General features: G+C 37.4%; 2 protein-coding genes across 4 annotated transcripts in view; one reads left to right on the forward strand and one right to left on the reverse strand.

Annotated features, from left to right (window-relative positions):
• The window catches only part of LOC125858376 (serine/threonine-protein kinase Nek6-like), a 1,100,283-nt gene that overhangs the window by 766,915 nt on the left and 314,576 nt on the right, over positions 1–18,792 (reverse strand). The gene's annotated exons all lie outside the window — the stretch shown is intronic.
• LOC125858378 (uncharacterized) overlaps positions 1–18,792 on the forward strand; it is a 43,302-nt gene that overhangs the window by 2,242 nt on the left and 22,268 nt on the right. For all 3 annotated transcript variants that reach the window (XR_007445733.1, XM_049538137.1, XM_049538136.1), the window contains exons 2-3: positions 1,742–1,882; positions 15,215–15,598. Coding sequence is in view for 2 of the 3 variants with exons in the window: in XM_049538137.1 (XP_049394094.1) it covers positions 1,742–1,882; positions 15,215–15,598 (525 nt within the window). In the remaining variant the exon portion in view is untranslated. The remainder of the gene's footprint in view (positions 1–1,741; positions 1,883–15,214; positions 15,599–18,792) is intronic.

The raw sequence follows: 18,792 nt of genomic DNA on the forward strand, positions 1-18,792 counted from the left end.
CAACATATTCTCTCCTGTGATGAATTTCCATAGCCACTTCATCATTAGGCTTTTGTTTTGCATCTTCATATTCTTGATCCCAACTCTCCCTTCCTTCTTGCTTTTCATGACCTCTTCCAATTTGACCCGATGGAATTTTCTTGTCTTCATTTCGTTGCCAAAATATTTTTCTTCTTAGCATGTCTATTCTCTTGATCACATTGTCAAGGGGTGGGACTACTGAAATCATCTATGCAGGCATTGCATCTAGAACACTATTGACCATGGTCGATATACACCCCCCCCCCCCCAAAAAAAAAAAAAAAAAGGAACTAACTCCTTCAATTGGTCAATTTTTTCTCACATTTTTCTATCATCCCATTCCATATCCCCTTTGATTTACTTTTGGCTCCCATAGCTAGGATGAAGAGGAAAGGTGATAAGGATCACCTTGTCTCAGTCCTTTGGAGAGGGAAAAAATCCATTGGGGGTCATGTTTATTAGGATTGAAAACTTCACTATGCTAATTCAATATTTCACCCATCTTATCCAGTTGACTCCTAAGCCCATCCTTTGCATCATCATCAAAAACAGCCAGTTCAAGTGATCACAGGCCTTTTGGATATAAAGTTTGCATAAATATCGAGGTCGTTTGCTTCTTTGCCTGGATTCCTTACAAAGGACCCAAGGTAGTCCCCTGGCTGCACCAATCTCCCACCGAGTTTCTTCCCTCTCCTCCCTGCCATTTGGAGCATAAACTCCTATGAGATGCCAGTTTACATCTTGGCACTTTGCTGTGAAACTGCAGGTGACACTGCACATGCCTACAATACTAATTTTCCCTTTCCATACTCTTTTGTCCCACACTATGACAATGCCTCCTCTAGTCCCACTAGCCTCTAATATAATCAACACATTTGTTTCCCCAAACTTCTCTGATTATATTAGTGATCTCCCTTTCCACCTTGGTTTCCAGACCACCCTTGCCTTCCAGGTATCCATCATAGCGGCGGTAAAAAAATGTTATACCTTTCCAAATGCCCAATTTGACACCAACGTCGTTAGCTACACCATGAGCATTTTGAGCCTTGACATTCACAGTCTTAACACAAGAGTTAGTTGGAGCTAGCTTGAACTTTAGTACTTTTGTTGCGACCTTGGTCACAAAGCTGTGAGTTGCTCCAGTGTCTACCAGTGCACAGGTGAGCTTGTTGTTGGTTGTGAGATCCTCGTAATGATTGCATCATCGTTGGGTTGGATAGATTGCTTCTTGATAGTCAACATAGTCCTATATACACAACTGTGTTGCACCCAAACTCTCTCCTTGCTTTTGCCCCTTCTGCTTACACACTATGGCACTAAGACTTTAAGTCAGGACAATTCTTGAAACCGTGCGGACCTCTATATATAGCAGCCCTTCTTCTCGACTTGTGCTTTCTTCTTGGCATAGCTCTAGCAGCCACTCAACTTCTTGTAATCGGACTTGTTGGCATCTTGAGTTTTAAGGTGTTGTTGGTAGGTCTCTTTGCTTTTTCCATGATCTCCCCCAACTTTTACATTGCTACCCTTCGACTCCTTGCCTTTATTTTTGTCATACTTGTCATGTCGGAAATCCATCAAAAAGACTTGGCCTCCATTATGGCTTGTTTTAATGACTTTATTATGCGTTTCATATAAATATTGCGTCATTCTGGCTTGTTCCATAAGCACATGTTGGACTGCTGCGAAGTAATAACCAGACGTCTTGTTTCTATAATTGCAGCTTGCACGTAGCAATAGTCGACGAAATATGCCATCACAGTCTGATGAAGAGGCTCATCAGTTATCCTATTTACAAAAGCACCTAGGGAACATTCTGTCTCTTTTGTCGGAGTCAGTGGAAGGAGATTGCGAGGAATCACTGGTTTGTGAATTTTAAACTTCATGTTTGTCACACCCCTCTTGTTATTCAATTTGCTCGGTGATTTTCTCTGATATCAACAAGACAATTCTAAGGATTTTTCTAACAGAGGTGATGCAGGATGACCTGGACTCTACAAGGTTTTAACTTATCTTGCAACTCGGGATACAAAAGAAATTTATCAAAAGATCATTTTTTTTGCAGTTAAACAATACCAATAGAAACATTTGAATCAACCGTTGAAATGTGATGTATATTATTGTCTTAGTTAAGCCTCTAATTCGCGAATGACTATGCCATTTCTTTGCGTATTCTCCATCAAATTATCCAAGACTTGATCACTGTATGTGTCACTTATGCGCTCTAGAAAAAACTTTATTCTCTTAAATCGAGCATTTGAGTCGCCCCTTTTTTGAAAATGTCTTGTGATCCAAAATTGATCCACATCCTCCACTTCATAGTCTCTAGTATCATTAAAAACTAAAGAAGAATCATCATAAAGGGCTTGGGGAAAGGTAAGGGGTGCATAAGGATACCTCTTAAAGGGTGTGGTAGATAACCACAAAGATTGCACATATTTCCCACATGACTGAGTGGTGCACACAACTCGCTCTCGAGAACATATAGATATTTTTGCCATTGCTGGTTTCCTCCACAATTAGTAAATAGAGGCTCAAAAAATGAATTGCCATCATCCAATCCAACCATTGATAATTCCAAGATGCCATGTTAACTAAGGCCTAAGGGAACACAAAACTACTCTAAACATGTAAAGGAAATAGGGAAAATTAGAAAAAATGTCCATTGGGTCAAAATTCCATGCAAAAAATAATTCAATCAGTAATTACTTAAAATGGCCTTTTGGCCACTTTTAATTTCCAGCAAAGTGCACCTTTCATCTACTGATTCCCCTTTCTTCTTCGGCCCTCTTCTTCTCTAGCCATTAATGGCTTCTTCTTCTCTTCCTCCTCCTTCCTTCCTAGTCCTTCTTCCTTCTTGCTTTGTTGCTTTCCTTTTTCATTCCTCCTCCTCCTCCTCTTTCTCCCTCCATGTTCAACCATTAAAGCTTCTTCAAAATTGATTCTAAAATTCGGCGTGGTAGATCGTTTCGAGTGAATTATATATATATTTTTTTGAGAAGGTAACATAAGTGAAATATATGTCAAAAGACTCAAAATATTGAGAGGAGCTCATATCTAAAATTTAGGACTGTTAAGATGAGATTTTGAGTTGGTAAGGATTGAAAGACTCCATTAGCTGTTACATCTTCTTTAAAGTCTGATTTAAAAATTTGACATGCTGCCAACTTGAATTGTTTTGAGTAAATAATATATTAGAAAGATCCAAAACATCAAGAGGAGCTCAAAACTAAAATTTGAGACTGTTTAGAGGATATTTGAGTTGGTCAGGATTGAAAAAAAATACAACAACAACCACATACCCATTGAAATCCCACAACATTAATCAAATTTCCAATATCATCCATTTTGCTTGATTTTGACTTGTTTTGCTCTGAACTTCCTCCAAAGGATAAAAATCTGAAATTTAAAAATAAATTCAAATAATGCGCTAGATTCATCAATTAAAATTTTAGAAGTTCAAGTAAGAGCTTGTTTGACCAAGCTTCTTGTTCTACAGACTACAGAGAAGAGGGAAAGAATACGCAAACCAAATTTTTTTGCTTATTTTATTCATTCATGTCATAGAAATAAATAGATGAAAGACTCCTATTCTATTTCAACCAGGGTACTAAATAAACTCCTATTCTACATTAACTAAATAACTAAATTTTCAGAACTAGAATACTAAATTAAAAAGAAACAATAACGGTAAATATCTCAATACTTCAAGACTCCTCCTTGATATGTTTGCTGGTAACACCAAGTTGCCACAAAGAGTTTCAAATCTGAATTTGGGAAGAGCTTTGGTAAATATATCAGCGAGTTGATCCTTGGAACAACAATGAACAAGCTTGATTTCCTTCTTTTTCTCGGCTTCTCTAATGGCATGAAACTTGACAAGGATATGCTTTGTTTTACATGCTGCACTGTATTTTCTGCAATTGCAATTGCTGATTTATTATCAAACTTGATCTTAGTTGCAACTTGCAATTCCATTCCAAGATCCTTGAGAATTTCCCTCAACCAAATAGCTTGATTTGCTGCTGTAGATGCTGCTACAGACTCTGCCTCTGCAGTGGATTTCACCACTATTTCTTGCTTCTTTGAATTCCATGAAAACACTCCAGAACTCAAGGAAAAAGCATAGCCAGTAGTGCTCTTCATATCGTCAATATTTCCGCCCCAACCACTATCAATAAAGCCAAGCTATGTACCTTCTTCAACTGGTCTAAACCATATTCCAAGTTGTATAGTACCTTTTAGGTACCTAAGCACTCTTTTCGCAGCTGCAAAATGAATGTGGACTTTGCATAAATCTTGAAAACAAACTAGCAACATACATTAAATCAGGTCTTGAAGCCGTCAAGTACAAGAGACTTGCAATCAAACTTCTATAAAATGAAACATCACACTTTCGGCTCCATCTTCCTTGAAAATTTGGTATTCAAAACCAATGGTGTAGGAACTAGTTTGCAATTTTGCATTCTGAATTTTTTTCAGAATCTCCAAAGCATACTTTTTCTGGTTGAGAAAAATTCCAACCTCTGATTGGTATACTTCTTGCCCCAAAATACTTCATCTCTCCTTAATTGGACATTTCAAATTGTTTTTCCATGTTCACTTTAAACTTGTACAACTCTTGCTCATCACTGCCTGTAGCAAGAAAATCATCAACAAGTAAAGAAACAATTAATGAGCCATCATTAGGGAGTGTCTTGACATAAAGTGTAGCATCATTGTCCCTTTTTTGGAAATCTTGGTTGCACAATTTTTTTTTTTTTTTTTGAGAAAGTTAACATTTTATAGACAACAATACACCAATGGTGTATTTCAGTAGTAATTACATCAGGAGTATACAGTAAGCAAAACCAAAAGATCTATCATTTATACCCCTCCTAAACTATCTAAAAAGTGAGTAATAGCCTCCATCTCTTTGAGGAGGACATGATTACACCAAAAATAAAGGGTTATAAGACAGTTCAACTTTAAACTCTGGAAAGGGATGCTCTTGTTTTTGAAGCATCTCTGGTTCCTTTCCTTCCAAATTGTCCACTAGATGCAAGCAGGGACAATCTTCCATCTCTCCTTGTGACCTGATGTATTCCCTTCTCTATTCCAGCATGCTAGAAGATCTGAGGTGTGTCTTGGCATGGACCAGCTGATTCCCCTCAAATTCAAAAAGACCTGCCACAATTTCTCTGTCACTCTGCAATGGAGGAAGAGATGGTTTGTTGTCTCTGTTTCTATTTCACAAAAAACACCTGGAGCATAACTGGCTTCCCCTTTTCATTAGATTGTCCTGAGTTAGTACTGCTTCCCTAACTACCAACTAGGTGAAACAAGCCACCTTGTTAGGCCACAAATTCCTGATTGTTCTCCATAATCCAATCCCATAAGGGCTTCTAACTTCCTTTGTAGTCCATGAATCATCCATGGTATATCTGGAGATTATAACATCTTTCCACAGACCTTGTTCTACAGAAGCAAACCTCCACAACCACTTCAAAAGGAAACTCTGGTTTTGAACTTTGAGATTCTGTGTGCCCATTCCCCCTTCTTTTTTGTTGTTTATCACCACTTCCCATTTCACCAGGTGATATTTCTTTCCCCCCTCTCCATTTCCTTGCCATAAAAAGTTTCTCCTGATGGATTCTAACTTCTTTTAAACACTCCCTGGCATAGGGTATAAAGACATCATGTAGGTTGGCATACCATCAAGCACACTATTAATTAGTGTCAATCTTCCACCCAAGGATAGGTATTGACTTCTCCTATTTACCAGCTTTTTTTCACACTTCTCCACCATTGCATTCCATATGTTCTTTGATTTACTGTTTTCCCCTAGAGGCATCCCTAGGCAAGTGGTAGGCATTTCTCCCACTTTACCTCCTAAATGCCAGCCTATCTGGGACTTCATTCACTGGGTAGACAAAACTTTTGCTCCAGTTTATATGTAGTCCAGAAACAATTTCAAACAATATAAATATGATTCTTAGATGCTTTAGTTGATCTTCCTCTGCACCACAAAACACTAGGGTGTCATCAGCATACTGCAAATGGGAGATAGATAAACCCCTGGTGTCACTATCATTCGTCCAGAAACCTCTGATCATGTTGTTTGATTGTGCTGTTTTCAACATGTCACTTAGTCCTCCCATAGCTAGGATAAAAAGGAAGGGGGAGAGGGGATCCCCTTGCCTTAATCCTCTTTCAGAGGGAAAGAAACCAGATGGGGTACCATTTATTAGAACTGAGAATTTGACTGTTCTCACACAATACTTCAACCAATTTATCCACCTATTTCCAAAGCCTATCCTCTCTAGTGTGTACCACATAAAGTCCCAGTTGAGGTGATCATAGGCCTTTTCTATGTCCAACTTACATAGAATCCCAGGAATTTTAGTTATTTTCCTCACATCTACACATTCATTGGGTATAAGTATGGCTTCCATGATCTGCCTGCCCTTGATGAATGCCAATTGATGTGTATCCACCAGCTTTGACATCACTTTCTTGAGTCTTTCTGTTAGGACCTTGGATATGATCTTGTAGACACTGCTAATCAGGCTGATGGGCCTGAAGTCCTTCAATTCTGTTGCCCCCATCTTTTTTGGGATCAAAGCTATATATGTAGCATTGAAACTTTTTTCAAAATAGCCTCGACTATGGAAGTTCTGAATGGCTCCTATCATCTCTACCTTCACCACATCCCAACAATGTATGAAAAAAGCCATGGTAAAACCATCTGGACCAGGAGCCTTGTCTCCTGCACAATCAAAAACACATTCTTGAATTTCTTGTTCTCCAAATTGACTTTGAAGAAGGAGGTTGTCTTCTTCATTGAGCACAACATGTTCTCTGGGGCTGAATTGGGGTCTACAGTGTTCATTCTCTCTCTGTAAAGGTTTTGGTAGAAACCTGTGATCTCCTCCCTAATTGTTGTTGAGTCTGTGACATAAGTTCCATTAATCAGAAGATTGTCAATGTTGTTGTATCTCTTGCGATTGTTTGCTGTGCTGTGGAAAAACTGTGTGTTTCTGGCACCCTCTTTCAACCATATAGCCCTGGATCTTTGCCTCCATGCTACTTCTTCTCTTTTTGCCACTTCCTCAAACTCTACTGACAGGACAGCCCGCAGATATGATTCATCTCCAGACAAGCACCTTTGTTCCTAGATCATATCTAACTCATAAAGCTGATTTAAGATGTTCTGTTTCTGTAAACCTAGATTACCTTTTACAGATTTGCTCCATTCTTTCAGTTTTACTTTGAGAGTCTTCATCTTACAAGCTAGAATGTAATCTGGTCTACCCACAAAAATTTCAGAGTCCCACCACCCCTTGACTTTCTTCTTTGAAATTTTCAGTTTGCAACCACCAGTTTTCGAATTTAAAATAAGACTGTGACCTCTCCCAATTTCCACATTCTAGTAGCAGCAGGTTATGGTTTGAGGTGACTCTAGGCATAAGAGTTTGTTTGATTTTCTTGAATGATATCTCCCATTCTTCCGAAAATAGGAACCTATCCAATCTTGCTGCTGTAACATGCCTATCTCCTTTTCTCCAAGTAAAGCTGCCACCTATGAGTGGTGGGTCTACTAATTCCATGTCCTCAATGAAATCTGAAAAATTCTCCATAGATTTGGTGATTCTGTTGCAATTCTTCTTCTCAGAAGGGAACCTCACAACATTGAAATCCCCTGCAATCACCCAAGGGCCATTAAATAGACTCCTTACTGCTCCTAGTTCCCCCCAAACTTCTTCCCTTTCCTCTATGTTGTTTGGAGCATAGACAGAAGGTGCCAGCTGAAATTCTGTGTTTTCCCCCTAAATCTTACAGTAATACAGTAAGCCCCTACCTAACAAACTTCTCCCTCCAATATGTTGCTGTCCCATAGAATGATTATCCCCCCTTTGGTACCTCTGGCTTCCAATTGTGTGTGATAAATTTACCCCTCTATTCGCCCATAGTTCTTAAATTGTCTCCCTTATATCACCTCTTAATTTAGATTCCTGAAAACAGTAGACATCTGCCCTCCATTTGTGTACCATGTTCTTGATCATCAGCCTCTTCCCAGGATCATTGAGGCCTCTCACATTCCATGACACTATGTTTGGTTGCACAATTGAGCATCGATTCTACAGTACCAAGCCCTTGGAGCTTGCTTCAACCCATATAAAGCTTTTTGAAGCTTATACACCTTACCTTCACTTCCTTGAACCACAAAACCTTCGAGTTGAGCTACATAAATCTCCTCTTTTAGAAAACCATTCAAGAAGGCAGATTTGACATCTAAATGCCAGATTTTCCACTTCATTTGTGCTGCCAGTGCAATCAAAATTCTGATGGTGTCCATCCTTGCGTCAAGTGTAAAAGTATATGAGTAACAATTCCAGGCTATTGAGAATAACCTTTAACGAGTAACTTTGCTTTATGCTTGTTGATAGATCCATCCATGTTCAACTTCACTTTGTACACCCATCTGACTCTAATAACTTGCTTAACTTCAGGTTTGTCAACAAGTTCCCATGTCTTGTTCTTCTCAATCATGGCTATTTCCTCCATAGCCTGCTTCCATTCTTCAATTACGCTGGCATCTTGCAAGTTTGAATGTTCCAGGACCACAAGATTTACATCTTTTATAAATTTCTGCCAATGGTCTAGTGCCTCTAATAGAAAAGCCTTCATCATTCTTTGCTTCCAAGTCTTCATTTGAATCTTGAAAAGCAGGTTCTACAACCATCTTTTTGATTTGAAAGATATTCCCTAAGCATCTTCATCCACCTTCACATCTCTACTTATAAAAACTTCCCTAGATTCAATATTGTAAATTCTATAGCCCTTAGAGACAGATCGAATGTATGGATTCAAGATTGAAAGGTGTTGAGCCTGGTGTAATGTGCAAATTGGACATTGAAAAGGCATATGATCATGTAAATTGGAAGTTCTTGCTGAACACCCTCAGACAAATGGGCTTTGGAGAAAAGCAGTTGGGTTGGATTCATTTCTGCATCAGCACTGTCCGTTTTTCTGTTCTGGTGAATTGTGAACCAGTGGGCTTCTTCCCTTCAGAAAGGGGACTTAGACAAGGTGACCCCTTATCCCCCTTTCTATTTATCTTGGCAATGGAAGGTTTCGATAGCTTGAGGAGAATAGCAATACAAAACAGATGGATCAAAGTTTTCAGATAAAGGGTAGCAGCGGACAAGTTAAAGAAATTTGTCATTTGCTATATGCAGATGACACTGTCATTTTTTGTGAACCTTGGGAGGACCAAATAAGATTCTTAAAAACAATCTTACTGTTTTTTGAAGCTTCCTCGGGTTTTAAAGTGAAATGGGGGGAAAAACAATTTATTTCCAATCAAGGAGGTGACAAACATTTGAATCTGGCAGATATTTTGGGGTGCAAAGTGGAGAATATGCCAACAGTTTACTTAGGTATGACTTTGGGAAATGAACACGAGAGCATACAAATTTGGGATGGCATTGTGGAGAAAACAGAAAGGAGATTAGCAAGATGGAAGGCTCAATATTTGTCTATGGGAGGCAGACACACTCTCATCAATTCAGTGCTAGACTCCCTTCCTACTTATGTCATGTCACTATTTCCATTACCCCCCAAAATTCTGAAGAAGCTGGACAAATTAAGGAGGGACTTCCTTTGGCATGGATGCAAAGAAATTAAAGGTTATAACCTAGTCAAATGGGAGATAACCTTGAAAAGCAAAGACAAAGGAGGTATGGGTATTAGAGATCTAAGGAAACAAAACAATAGTCTTTTGATGAAATGGTTATGGAGGTATAATGAAGAGGGGCAAGCTTTATGGAAGGATGTCATCAGATCCAAGTATGGTGAGTACAATCCTTGGTGCAGTAATGTTAGTGTTGATGCCTATGGGGTGGGGGTCTGGAGAACTATCAGAAACTTATGGCAAAAACTTGAAGCTAATACGTACATTGAAGTGGGAAATGGCAGGAGAACTAAGTTTTGGACAGATGCGTGGGACAAACAGATTCCTCTAAAAGAATCCTTTCCAGATCTGTTCTTACTATGTAGTAATCCTGATGCAAATATCAATGAATGTTGGACAGCACAAGGGTGGGATCTAATCTTCAGAAGGTTTTTGAATGACTGGGAAGTGGAGAGAGTGGCCAAATTGCTAGAGCTATTAGAAAAATTCCCTGGCATCACCAATGCTCCTGATTCTTTGAGATGGAAACATAGTAAAGATGGGGCTTTCACGGTTAGCAGAGCATACAAAATGGAAAGTCCACAACAACGCAACTCTAAGCAGAGTTTGTGGAGAAAGGTATGGAGAACCTTAGCACCAACTAAGATAAAATGCTTTACATGGTTGGTTGCTAGAAGGGCTTGCTTGACGCATGAAGTGCTGAGGAGAAAAGGAAAGATTATAGTATCTTGGTGTTCATTATGCGGGAACGCAGCAGAGACCAACCAGCATCTATTCTTGCATTGCAACTTTACAACACAAATTTGGGCCATCTTCCTTGGTCTCACAAAAACAAACTGGACCATGCCCGAGCATACTGTAGATTTGTTGAGTTGTTGGATAAGAAGAGGGGGGAGCAAGAGTCAAAAGGCATGGTGGAAGATAATTCCACATTGCATTTGTGGACAATATGGAAAGAAAGAAATAGTAGAAATTTTGAAGATAGGTCCAATTCCATTCAGAAGGTTAGATGGGATTGTATTGCATGCTTTTATTTTTGGTGTAAAGAGAAAGGTTTAGAGGTTACAGAACAAATTGTAGAATTATTAGGACCCTTGTAAATATTTTTTTTTCTCTTCGTTTGTTCCCCTCTGTTTGCAGGTCACCAGCATCTCCTTAATGCTGAAGAATACACCATTACCATTTTCAAAAAAAAAAAAGAGACAGATCTATAACCAACCAAAATTCCCTTTTCAGCTTTTTCATCAAGCTTGCTCCGTTTGACAGTTGGTACATGAGTATAACACAATGAACCAAACACCTTTAGATGTTGATGGTTTTATGCAATTCCAAGCTTCAACTGGTGTCCATTTCATCCATGGCCCTAGTTGGCAACCTATGTTGCAAGTAAATCGACGTGTTTATCGCCTCTGCCCAAAAAGAGTTTAGCAACTTTTTCTTAAAAATCTTATACCTGACCATCTCAAGGGTAGACTATTTTTTCCTTTAAGAAACTTCATTTTGCTGGGGTGAGTAAGTGACTGTAAGTTGATACTCAATTTCCATATCATCACAAAACAAATGAAATTCACTTCAAGTATACTCCTTCCCGTAGTCTGTAATGAGAGTTTTCAACAAGCATTTACTTTGAGTTTCACAAAAAGCTTTAAACTTCTTGAAAACAACAAACACTTTAAGCTTTTGCTTTAAAAAATATACCCAAGTAATTCGAGTGAAATCAGCTATAAAAAGAATAAAATACTTGCTGCCATTGAGCAAAGGAGTTTTCATCAGTCTACAACTGACTTTGAAAAAGGCAATCTGTGTTGCTTTCTTAGTTGACAACTTTCACACACAGGTCCTTCACTAATCATGCTTTTGAGCATATTGAATTGATTTCAAGTTATAATTGCCAAGCCTTTTGTGCCATAATTTTGAATCCTATGCACATCTACTACTTCAACAAGCTTGTTCAGAATTTGATCTCCAATTCGAAGAGAACTTCTTTTGATCATTCAACATTAATCAATTTTTGTCCACTAGGTTCAAAAACAACACATTTTCTATCTTTGAACAGTAAAATATAGTCTTGTTGTAGCATTTGACCAAATCTTAACAGATTTTGGTCAAGATTAGGCACCAACAAAACATCTTGAATAAATTTAGTACCTTTGGGAGCTTCAATTGCCACAGTTTCTTTACCAACAATCGTCAACTTGCTTTTATTTGCATACTTGACAAGGCCTTTGACAGATTCCAACTTTGTAAAGTATTCTTGTTTACTAGTCATGTGTTGAGTGCAACCACTGTCCAGAAACCAGATGCTTTCACATCCAATCTCGTTGCTATCATCTCTATAAACACAAACTCCTCCTGGTCCTGAACTTCAGAAACATTGGCTTGAGTTTGTTGGTAGTTCTCCTTCTTCACTCTGCAAAACCTTTCAACATGGGCAAGCTTGTTGCAATATCTACATTGAAGAGGTTGTTTCTTCCCTTTAAACCAACAATCATCCTATTTATGATTGGTTTTTCTGCAGAACTTACATGGTGGAAAGTTTTCTTTCTTCTTGTCTCTGTTGTGAGAATCACCTTGTTTTTTCTTTTAAAACTTGTAGAAGTGTCGGATATTTTCCTTCATTTTGCATCTGCATCTTCCCTTGGAACTTGGCTTGAGGAGCAGTTTCAACAGCTTCTTCTAGCCTCAAGGATATTCTCTACTCTTGAGCTTGAAGAGCATGTACAAGTTCTGAAGGTGACATATGATTTCTGAGTCCTTTATTCTGAGAATTTCAAACTCTCTTCTCAGATTTATCACTTTTTATTTGCCTGGTCTTGTCACTTACTTAGAATTCTTCTTTCAACTTGTCCCAAGCCTCCTTTGCAGTCTCATTAGCCATAACTCTAGTAAAAATTACTTCTGAAAGTGCTGATGGTATGCAAGAGAGAGCTTTAAATTTTTTTGAACCTCTTCTCTGTGATTCTTAATTTGCGCCATTGTTGGATTATTTGGCAAAGGATTTGTCGCTCCTCCAACCTCTACCACTTCCCACAAATCATATGCTCGCAAATAGGTTCTCATTTTACAGCCCAAATTGGATAATTCTCTCCAGAAAAAATAGGGGATGAAGTAATCAAGAAATAGTTGGTTTTAATGCAGGTTTTCTCTTTCTTTTGGTTGACTCTAACTCACAAGCCCTTGGAATAAAAAAGCTACTGATACCATTTGTTCTATAGAGAAGAGGAAACAATACTGGAACCAAAATATTCTGCTTATTTTATTCATTCACATCATAGAAATAAATAGATGAAAGTCTCCTATTCTATTTCAACTAGGCTACTAAATAAACTCCTATTCGACCTCTACTAAATAGAGAAAATGGTTAAATTCCCCCCAATCTATTACCGGATTCCCAACTACACACTTAAACTTCACAAGAGTCCTATCACCCCCTTGGAGTGTTTAAAACTGAAGTTATCATCTCCCTAAATGCTTATGTGGTGAAGTGAGTGTATTTCACTCTCCCTAAGAGAGCGAGCACCGAAAACAAATATCAAAACTTTATTTTTAGTGTGTATATATATATATACATAGAAACCTCTTCCTTCTTCGTGACCAGATCTGTCCATCTCCCGTCATTTGTACGTCGCTGTTGCCATTACTATCTTCACCGGATTTACCATAGAACTTTTGTATTCCTCTTGATTCTAATTTGTGTATGGAATTAGGAATATTTGAAAATCAACTCTTTATCGATATTATTGTAGTTGTTAATCATCCTTGTACATGGTCAACCCACAAGGTTAATTCGGTTGGCAAATTCTTATTTTGGTTCTTCGGAGCTCCAAATTATTAATTTTAATCCAAACCAACGAAGAATTTTGAATTTCTGATGAAACCCAAATTTTATTTTGAGAATAAAAATGTTTTTGGCTATGGCGATTGAAAACAACAATGGAGTGTTTGTTTGTACCATCAAGCGGCCTAAGATCTGCATCTCGATCTGTTCACATGGTCGAGAAGCTTTTCCGGGCTGGCTCGCCAGATTCAATTTTTCTCCATTGTTATGTATTCATTAACTCCAATTTGAGAAATTTGACATATGCATTCATGGAAATGATCTAAATACCAATCAAATAGTGGACGAAATGACAATTGGGAATCAAAATCCTTGCCGACCTTCTCCTTTTCAAAATTGAATTCGTTGCCGCCAACGATGACGATGATGTGGAACACATCGTCGGCTTCTCCTTTTTCCTAAGATTTTTGTTGTAGCAAGTCAACATTCATTGAAATGATTTACACTAAATTGATTAATGGATGAAAGATTGTAGTGATTGGTAGACCTTTGGTGTTTATAGTAATGGAGAAAATGGTGAAAATATTTTTTGGTTTGCAAAGATGGTGAAAAAATAGAAGAAAAGAGTGAGGAATAATGAAAAATTGAAGAAAAACTTTTTTTTAATGGAATTTCCATGTGTCAAAGTGTGAGTTTCACCCATCAATATAAATGTGGTTGTGGCTTTTTAGGGGTACAATAATTTCAATTTTAAACCGTTCAGGGGGGATGATAGGACCCCCGTGAAATTTAAGTGTGTAATTGGAAATTCGGTAATAGATCAGGGGGGCATTTGGCCATTTTCTCCTACTAAATAACTAAATTTCAGAAATAGAATACTAACTTAAAAAGAATCAATGACAGTAAATATCTCAATACTTCAACACTTCTATACACCTACTTATTTTAAGGAGCGGTTTTGTCAAATTGGCTTTTCAGAGAAAAGCTTTTGGAGAGAAGCAATTTGTGTGTGGCTAATTCATTTTATAATCTCAATACTTCAACATAATTTGTGTTTGTCAAAAGTGCTTTTCTTTTTTTAGTATTTGAAAAAGGCATTGTGTTCGGATAGTTTTTTCCCTAACGTGCTTTTGAGTGCCAAATTATGAAAAAGCCCATATTAAGGTTCATTATACAATTAGTATTACTTAACTAGAAAAGTGTTTTAAATATTTTTATGAAAGATTTTACTGAAGTTTTATTTAGTTACAATTTAAAGGAAGCTACTTAGTCAGGGGTTTTGGTGGAGTAGCGTCATTTAACCATACCGAAAAAGGTGTGTGTGTGTGTATATNTATATATTAGAGGGGGGGGGGGGGGGTTCCAGTGAGGTGTCTGAAACTGAGTGCAAATGAGGTGATCTGTCAGGTTTTCTTTCCTAACTTTTATGCAATTCTACCTGGGCGAGGATTGAGGCCTTCTCTATTGAACTTGGGCAAGTTATGGTGCCCTTTATTACATGCTGGTTTCTATTAGGACAATATTATTGTATCTAAGGAAAACAAAATCCCTTTAATTATTGCATTTTCTATGAAGTTTTTATGGCAAGCTGGATAACACGTCTTTTCTTATGGAATCCAAGGCTTCAAAATGCTGATGATGTCTCATTTATGCCTCTCTGCAGCCATTTCTTTTACCCCTGTGTGCCAGAGTATTGGCCTAAAGATGTGCTATAAAGCTGACCAATTAGTTTTATTTCTTAGGTTCTGTCTGCAGAGAAGTTTGAGCATCTTGGCTTTATATTCTATTTTGGTGAAAAAGGATCTGAGAATATCCCTTTGAGTCAGAATGCCCCATTTTTTGCCAATTCAGATCCAAACATGCCAGCTGTTCCTGTTCCTGCAGCTCAGCTACATGATTGGCTTCTACAAAATATAGCGTCTACATTGGAACACATAACTGAGAGTAGGGCTTCTGCAAAGGAAAATGGACCAACGAGTGCCCCCGATCAGGATGTGCCAATGGCTGATGTCTCTGCAAGTACAATAAAGAATTCATCAAGTCCTAGAGGCCCAAATTTCATTGAGGGAATCTCTAAAACATCATATGTACGGAAGCCAAATGATCTTAAAGGCTCTTCTGTGAAGGTATATTAACTAAATTTCTGATGTTCTCGTTGTCAAAGTTATAAGTTGCATGATTCAGTTATCTACAAGACGGTATTTTGTTGGTAAGTTGAGTATCTTTTCTTAGTCTTTATCCGTAAGGTTTTTGATATATTGATCTTAATGCCTTGGATTTTTTAAATAACGGAAAAGGGCCAAAAATACCCTTAAGCTATAGGAAAAGGCCTAAAAATACCCCCCTGCATTCACCTATTTTGCTAAAAATGCCCCTCCACTCATCTTTTTGGCTCACTTATACCCTTGAAACTAACAACTTCTTTTTATTTTATTCTTTAAAAAATTATTTATTACATGTCATTTTCTCATTTGTGAAATAAAAACTCCCCCAACTGATGACATGGCAAATAAGATCAGCTACAAATTACATGTCAACAAATAAAATAAAAAGTTAAGACTTGACAAAAGGAGCAAAATGAACTGAAGATCAACAGAGTATCAACTTTTTCCGACAACTAATTTTTATCAGAAATTTGTACTTAATAGTGTCACATATATTGCCAGAATAAATGGAGATGATCGGAGAAAATCTGTACTTAGTAGTGTCACCTTTATTACTTGTGAAAATTGAAAAATTTAATTGATTGTTGAAAATATATTGCCGGAATAAGTGGAGATGATCGGAGAAAATTCTACCACTTAACCCTGCAATATCATCACCAAAATATGCAACTGACTACCAACGATTAGCCCGTAAAACAGCATCATCCACAAAGCTTCCCATCTATCCCCTTTACCAAATAGGCATTGTTATCACATAAGCTAATGACCAATTCACCTGTAGCCACACTAGAATTGGTACGGGCACAAAAAATAGCCAAAAAGAGGTGATTTTAGTCATATTTAAGTTGTAGTCCGAGAGATTGATGAATTTGGGGTAAGATTTAACAGAGGAAACAAGGTTGATGGGTTTTATCTCCGGTCATCTTCATTTATTCCGACAATATATTTTCTAACAACTAATCAAAATTTTCAATTTTCATAATATTAGTAAGAACGAACTTTTCCAAAAATTTTAGGTACCGAAAAACTAGTTACTTTGTTGGACCTTCGATTCACTTTATCTCTTCTCGTTCTCTCGTTCTTAACTTCTTTTTTCTAATATGTAATTTTTAGTTGATCTTATTTTCCATGTCATCAACTTTGGTTGGGGTGGGTTTTTTTTATTTTACCCAATAAAAAAGTAACACTAGATAAATAATTATTAACAAAAAAAATAAAGAAAGGGCTGTTAGTTTTAAGGATATAAGTGAGCCAAAAAGGTGAGTGGAGGGGTATTTGTAACAAAATAGGTAAATGGAGGGTATTTTGAGACCTTTTCCTATAGTTATTTGTAGTCCTTTTCCGTTTAAATAAATCACCCCGGTGGTCTGATTTAAGGAGGCTTATTCCGCTTGTGCTTTTTAGCCCCTGTTGTCCTAACACAAATCCTTGGTTTAATTATTCACTGAATCCAAATAAATTTTCCTGGAGTTTTATAATTCAGAAGGTGCTCTATGTTCTAAAAGGTACAGGTTCTGTCCTACCCATTTGTAAAGTTATCTAGATATAGCATCGTCAAAATGTGCTACTGTCGCAGCATATAAATATGGAATTGAATCTACTGCGATCAAAATATTCAAAAATTCTACTGCAATCACCTTTTGTTCTTTCCTCATGGTACTGAATTCGATTTGTTCCAGATTGTTATCCAATCACGCTGTTCCTTGTAGAGTGAAAAAAATTCGACAATTCCCTTCTGAATAGCCTCCTCCTCTGGAATTTTCTCCTCGTGAATGGATATCCTTCTAGTATAATCCTTCTCTTTGAGCTGGAAGCACAGTAGTGTGATGAGCTTAGGTGCAGTGCAATTTGGGTAATCTTCTTAGGTGAAAATTAGTCTTGGATGATGATTACTTTGTTGTTATGATATTAGAATGCTCCGTGCTGGATAGAATGCAATAAATTCCACATTTCAAAAAGAACTTCAGATGGTTGCACTGTACCTTGTAAGAAACTAAAAATTCAGGCATAGCACACAAATGATATGATGCTTCATGGCTGAAGAAGTGAGGTCAGTTTCCGGTGATGTTGTATATATCTGCTCTTGTCCTTGTATTTTGATGTTTACCATCATAATTATATGCTATCACACACACACACACACATATATATCTGTGTGTGTGTGTTTATTTATTATCTAAGGAAATCAATATGATTTCGAACTTGTCAAAAAAGAATCTATTTTGTTGACCCAATGGTGTGGCGTAGTGGTCAATGAAGTGGGATGAGTCCCATGAGGTTTTAAGTTCAAATCCTAGTGACGACATAAACCACCAGGAGATTCTTAGGCAAAGTTACCTGGTACCTATCTAGTGGAGGTAACATGTACCCATTGAATAGTCGAGGTACACTCGAGTTGGTTGCATACCACCATCATTAAAAAGTATCTATTTTTATCTTCTAATTTTTGTCGGTCCATTTTCAATTTGCACGAGTAACTAGTAGGCTTAATACTATTGAAACTTGAAGTAAGCTATGTCGTGTAAGTAGACACGGCTAATATTTTAGTTATCAACAAGGAGAATTTCTCTCACTGCATCAAAGTCGTGACATTGTGAGATCAATGTCATGCTCAATTCATTGAAGAGGATTTGTTTTGCAATCTTTTTTGGGGCCTCTTTGGCTCTTCGTTAGTAAGTTTCTTCCTTTGGTTTTTCTTTCTTGTACCGATCAATGATAAGTTCAACATATACCTGGAATTTTGGCTGTTTGATGCATTTTTTTTGACAATTTTAAAGCATCCACTCATATGCCCTTGGTGTGTCATATATATATATATATATATATATATATCCATTTGCAATTTGGTGATAGATTCTTTAAGGTTAGAAGAGAAGTGCACCGGAGTGCTATAACAAGTAATCATAAAAAGAGAAGTGCACCAGAGTATGTTCATAAAAACAGCAGTGTGTGGAAAATGATAGGAAGATATAGTGGATAGATTGTTGGAATAGGGCCTCTTACTAGTGTTATAATTGTAACGCCCCAAATTTCCAAGCTATGACCCGAGCCGTTCTGTAAATGCATAGACTCCAAATCTGATGATTTCTAATGTTGGATAGGTATTTAAAATAATTTCTTTATTTGGAAAGATCTTTGGATGTGAATCAAGGTTA

This window comes from Solanum stenotomum, chromosome 3 (genome assembly GCF_019186545.1).
Source record: "Solanum stenotomum isolate F172 chromosome 3, ASM1918654v1, whole genome shotgun sequence".
Taxonomy (NCBI): Eukaryota; Viridiplantae; Streptophyta; class Magnoliopsida; order Solanales; family Solanaceae; genus Solanum; species Solanum stenotomum.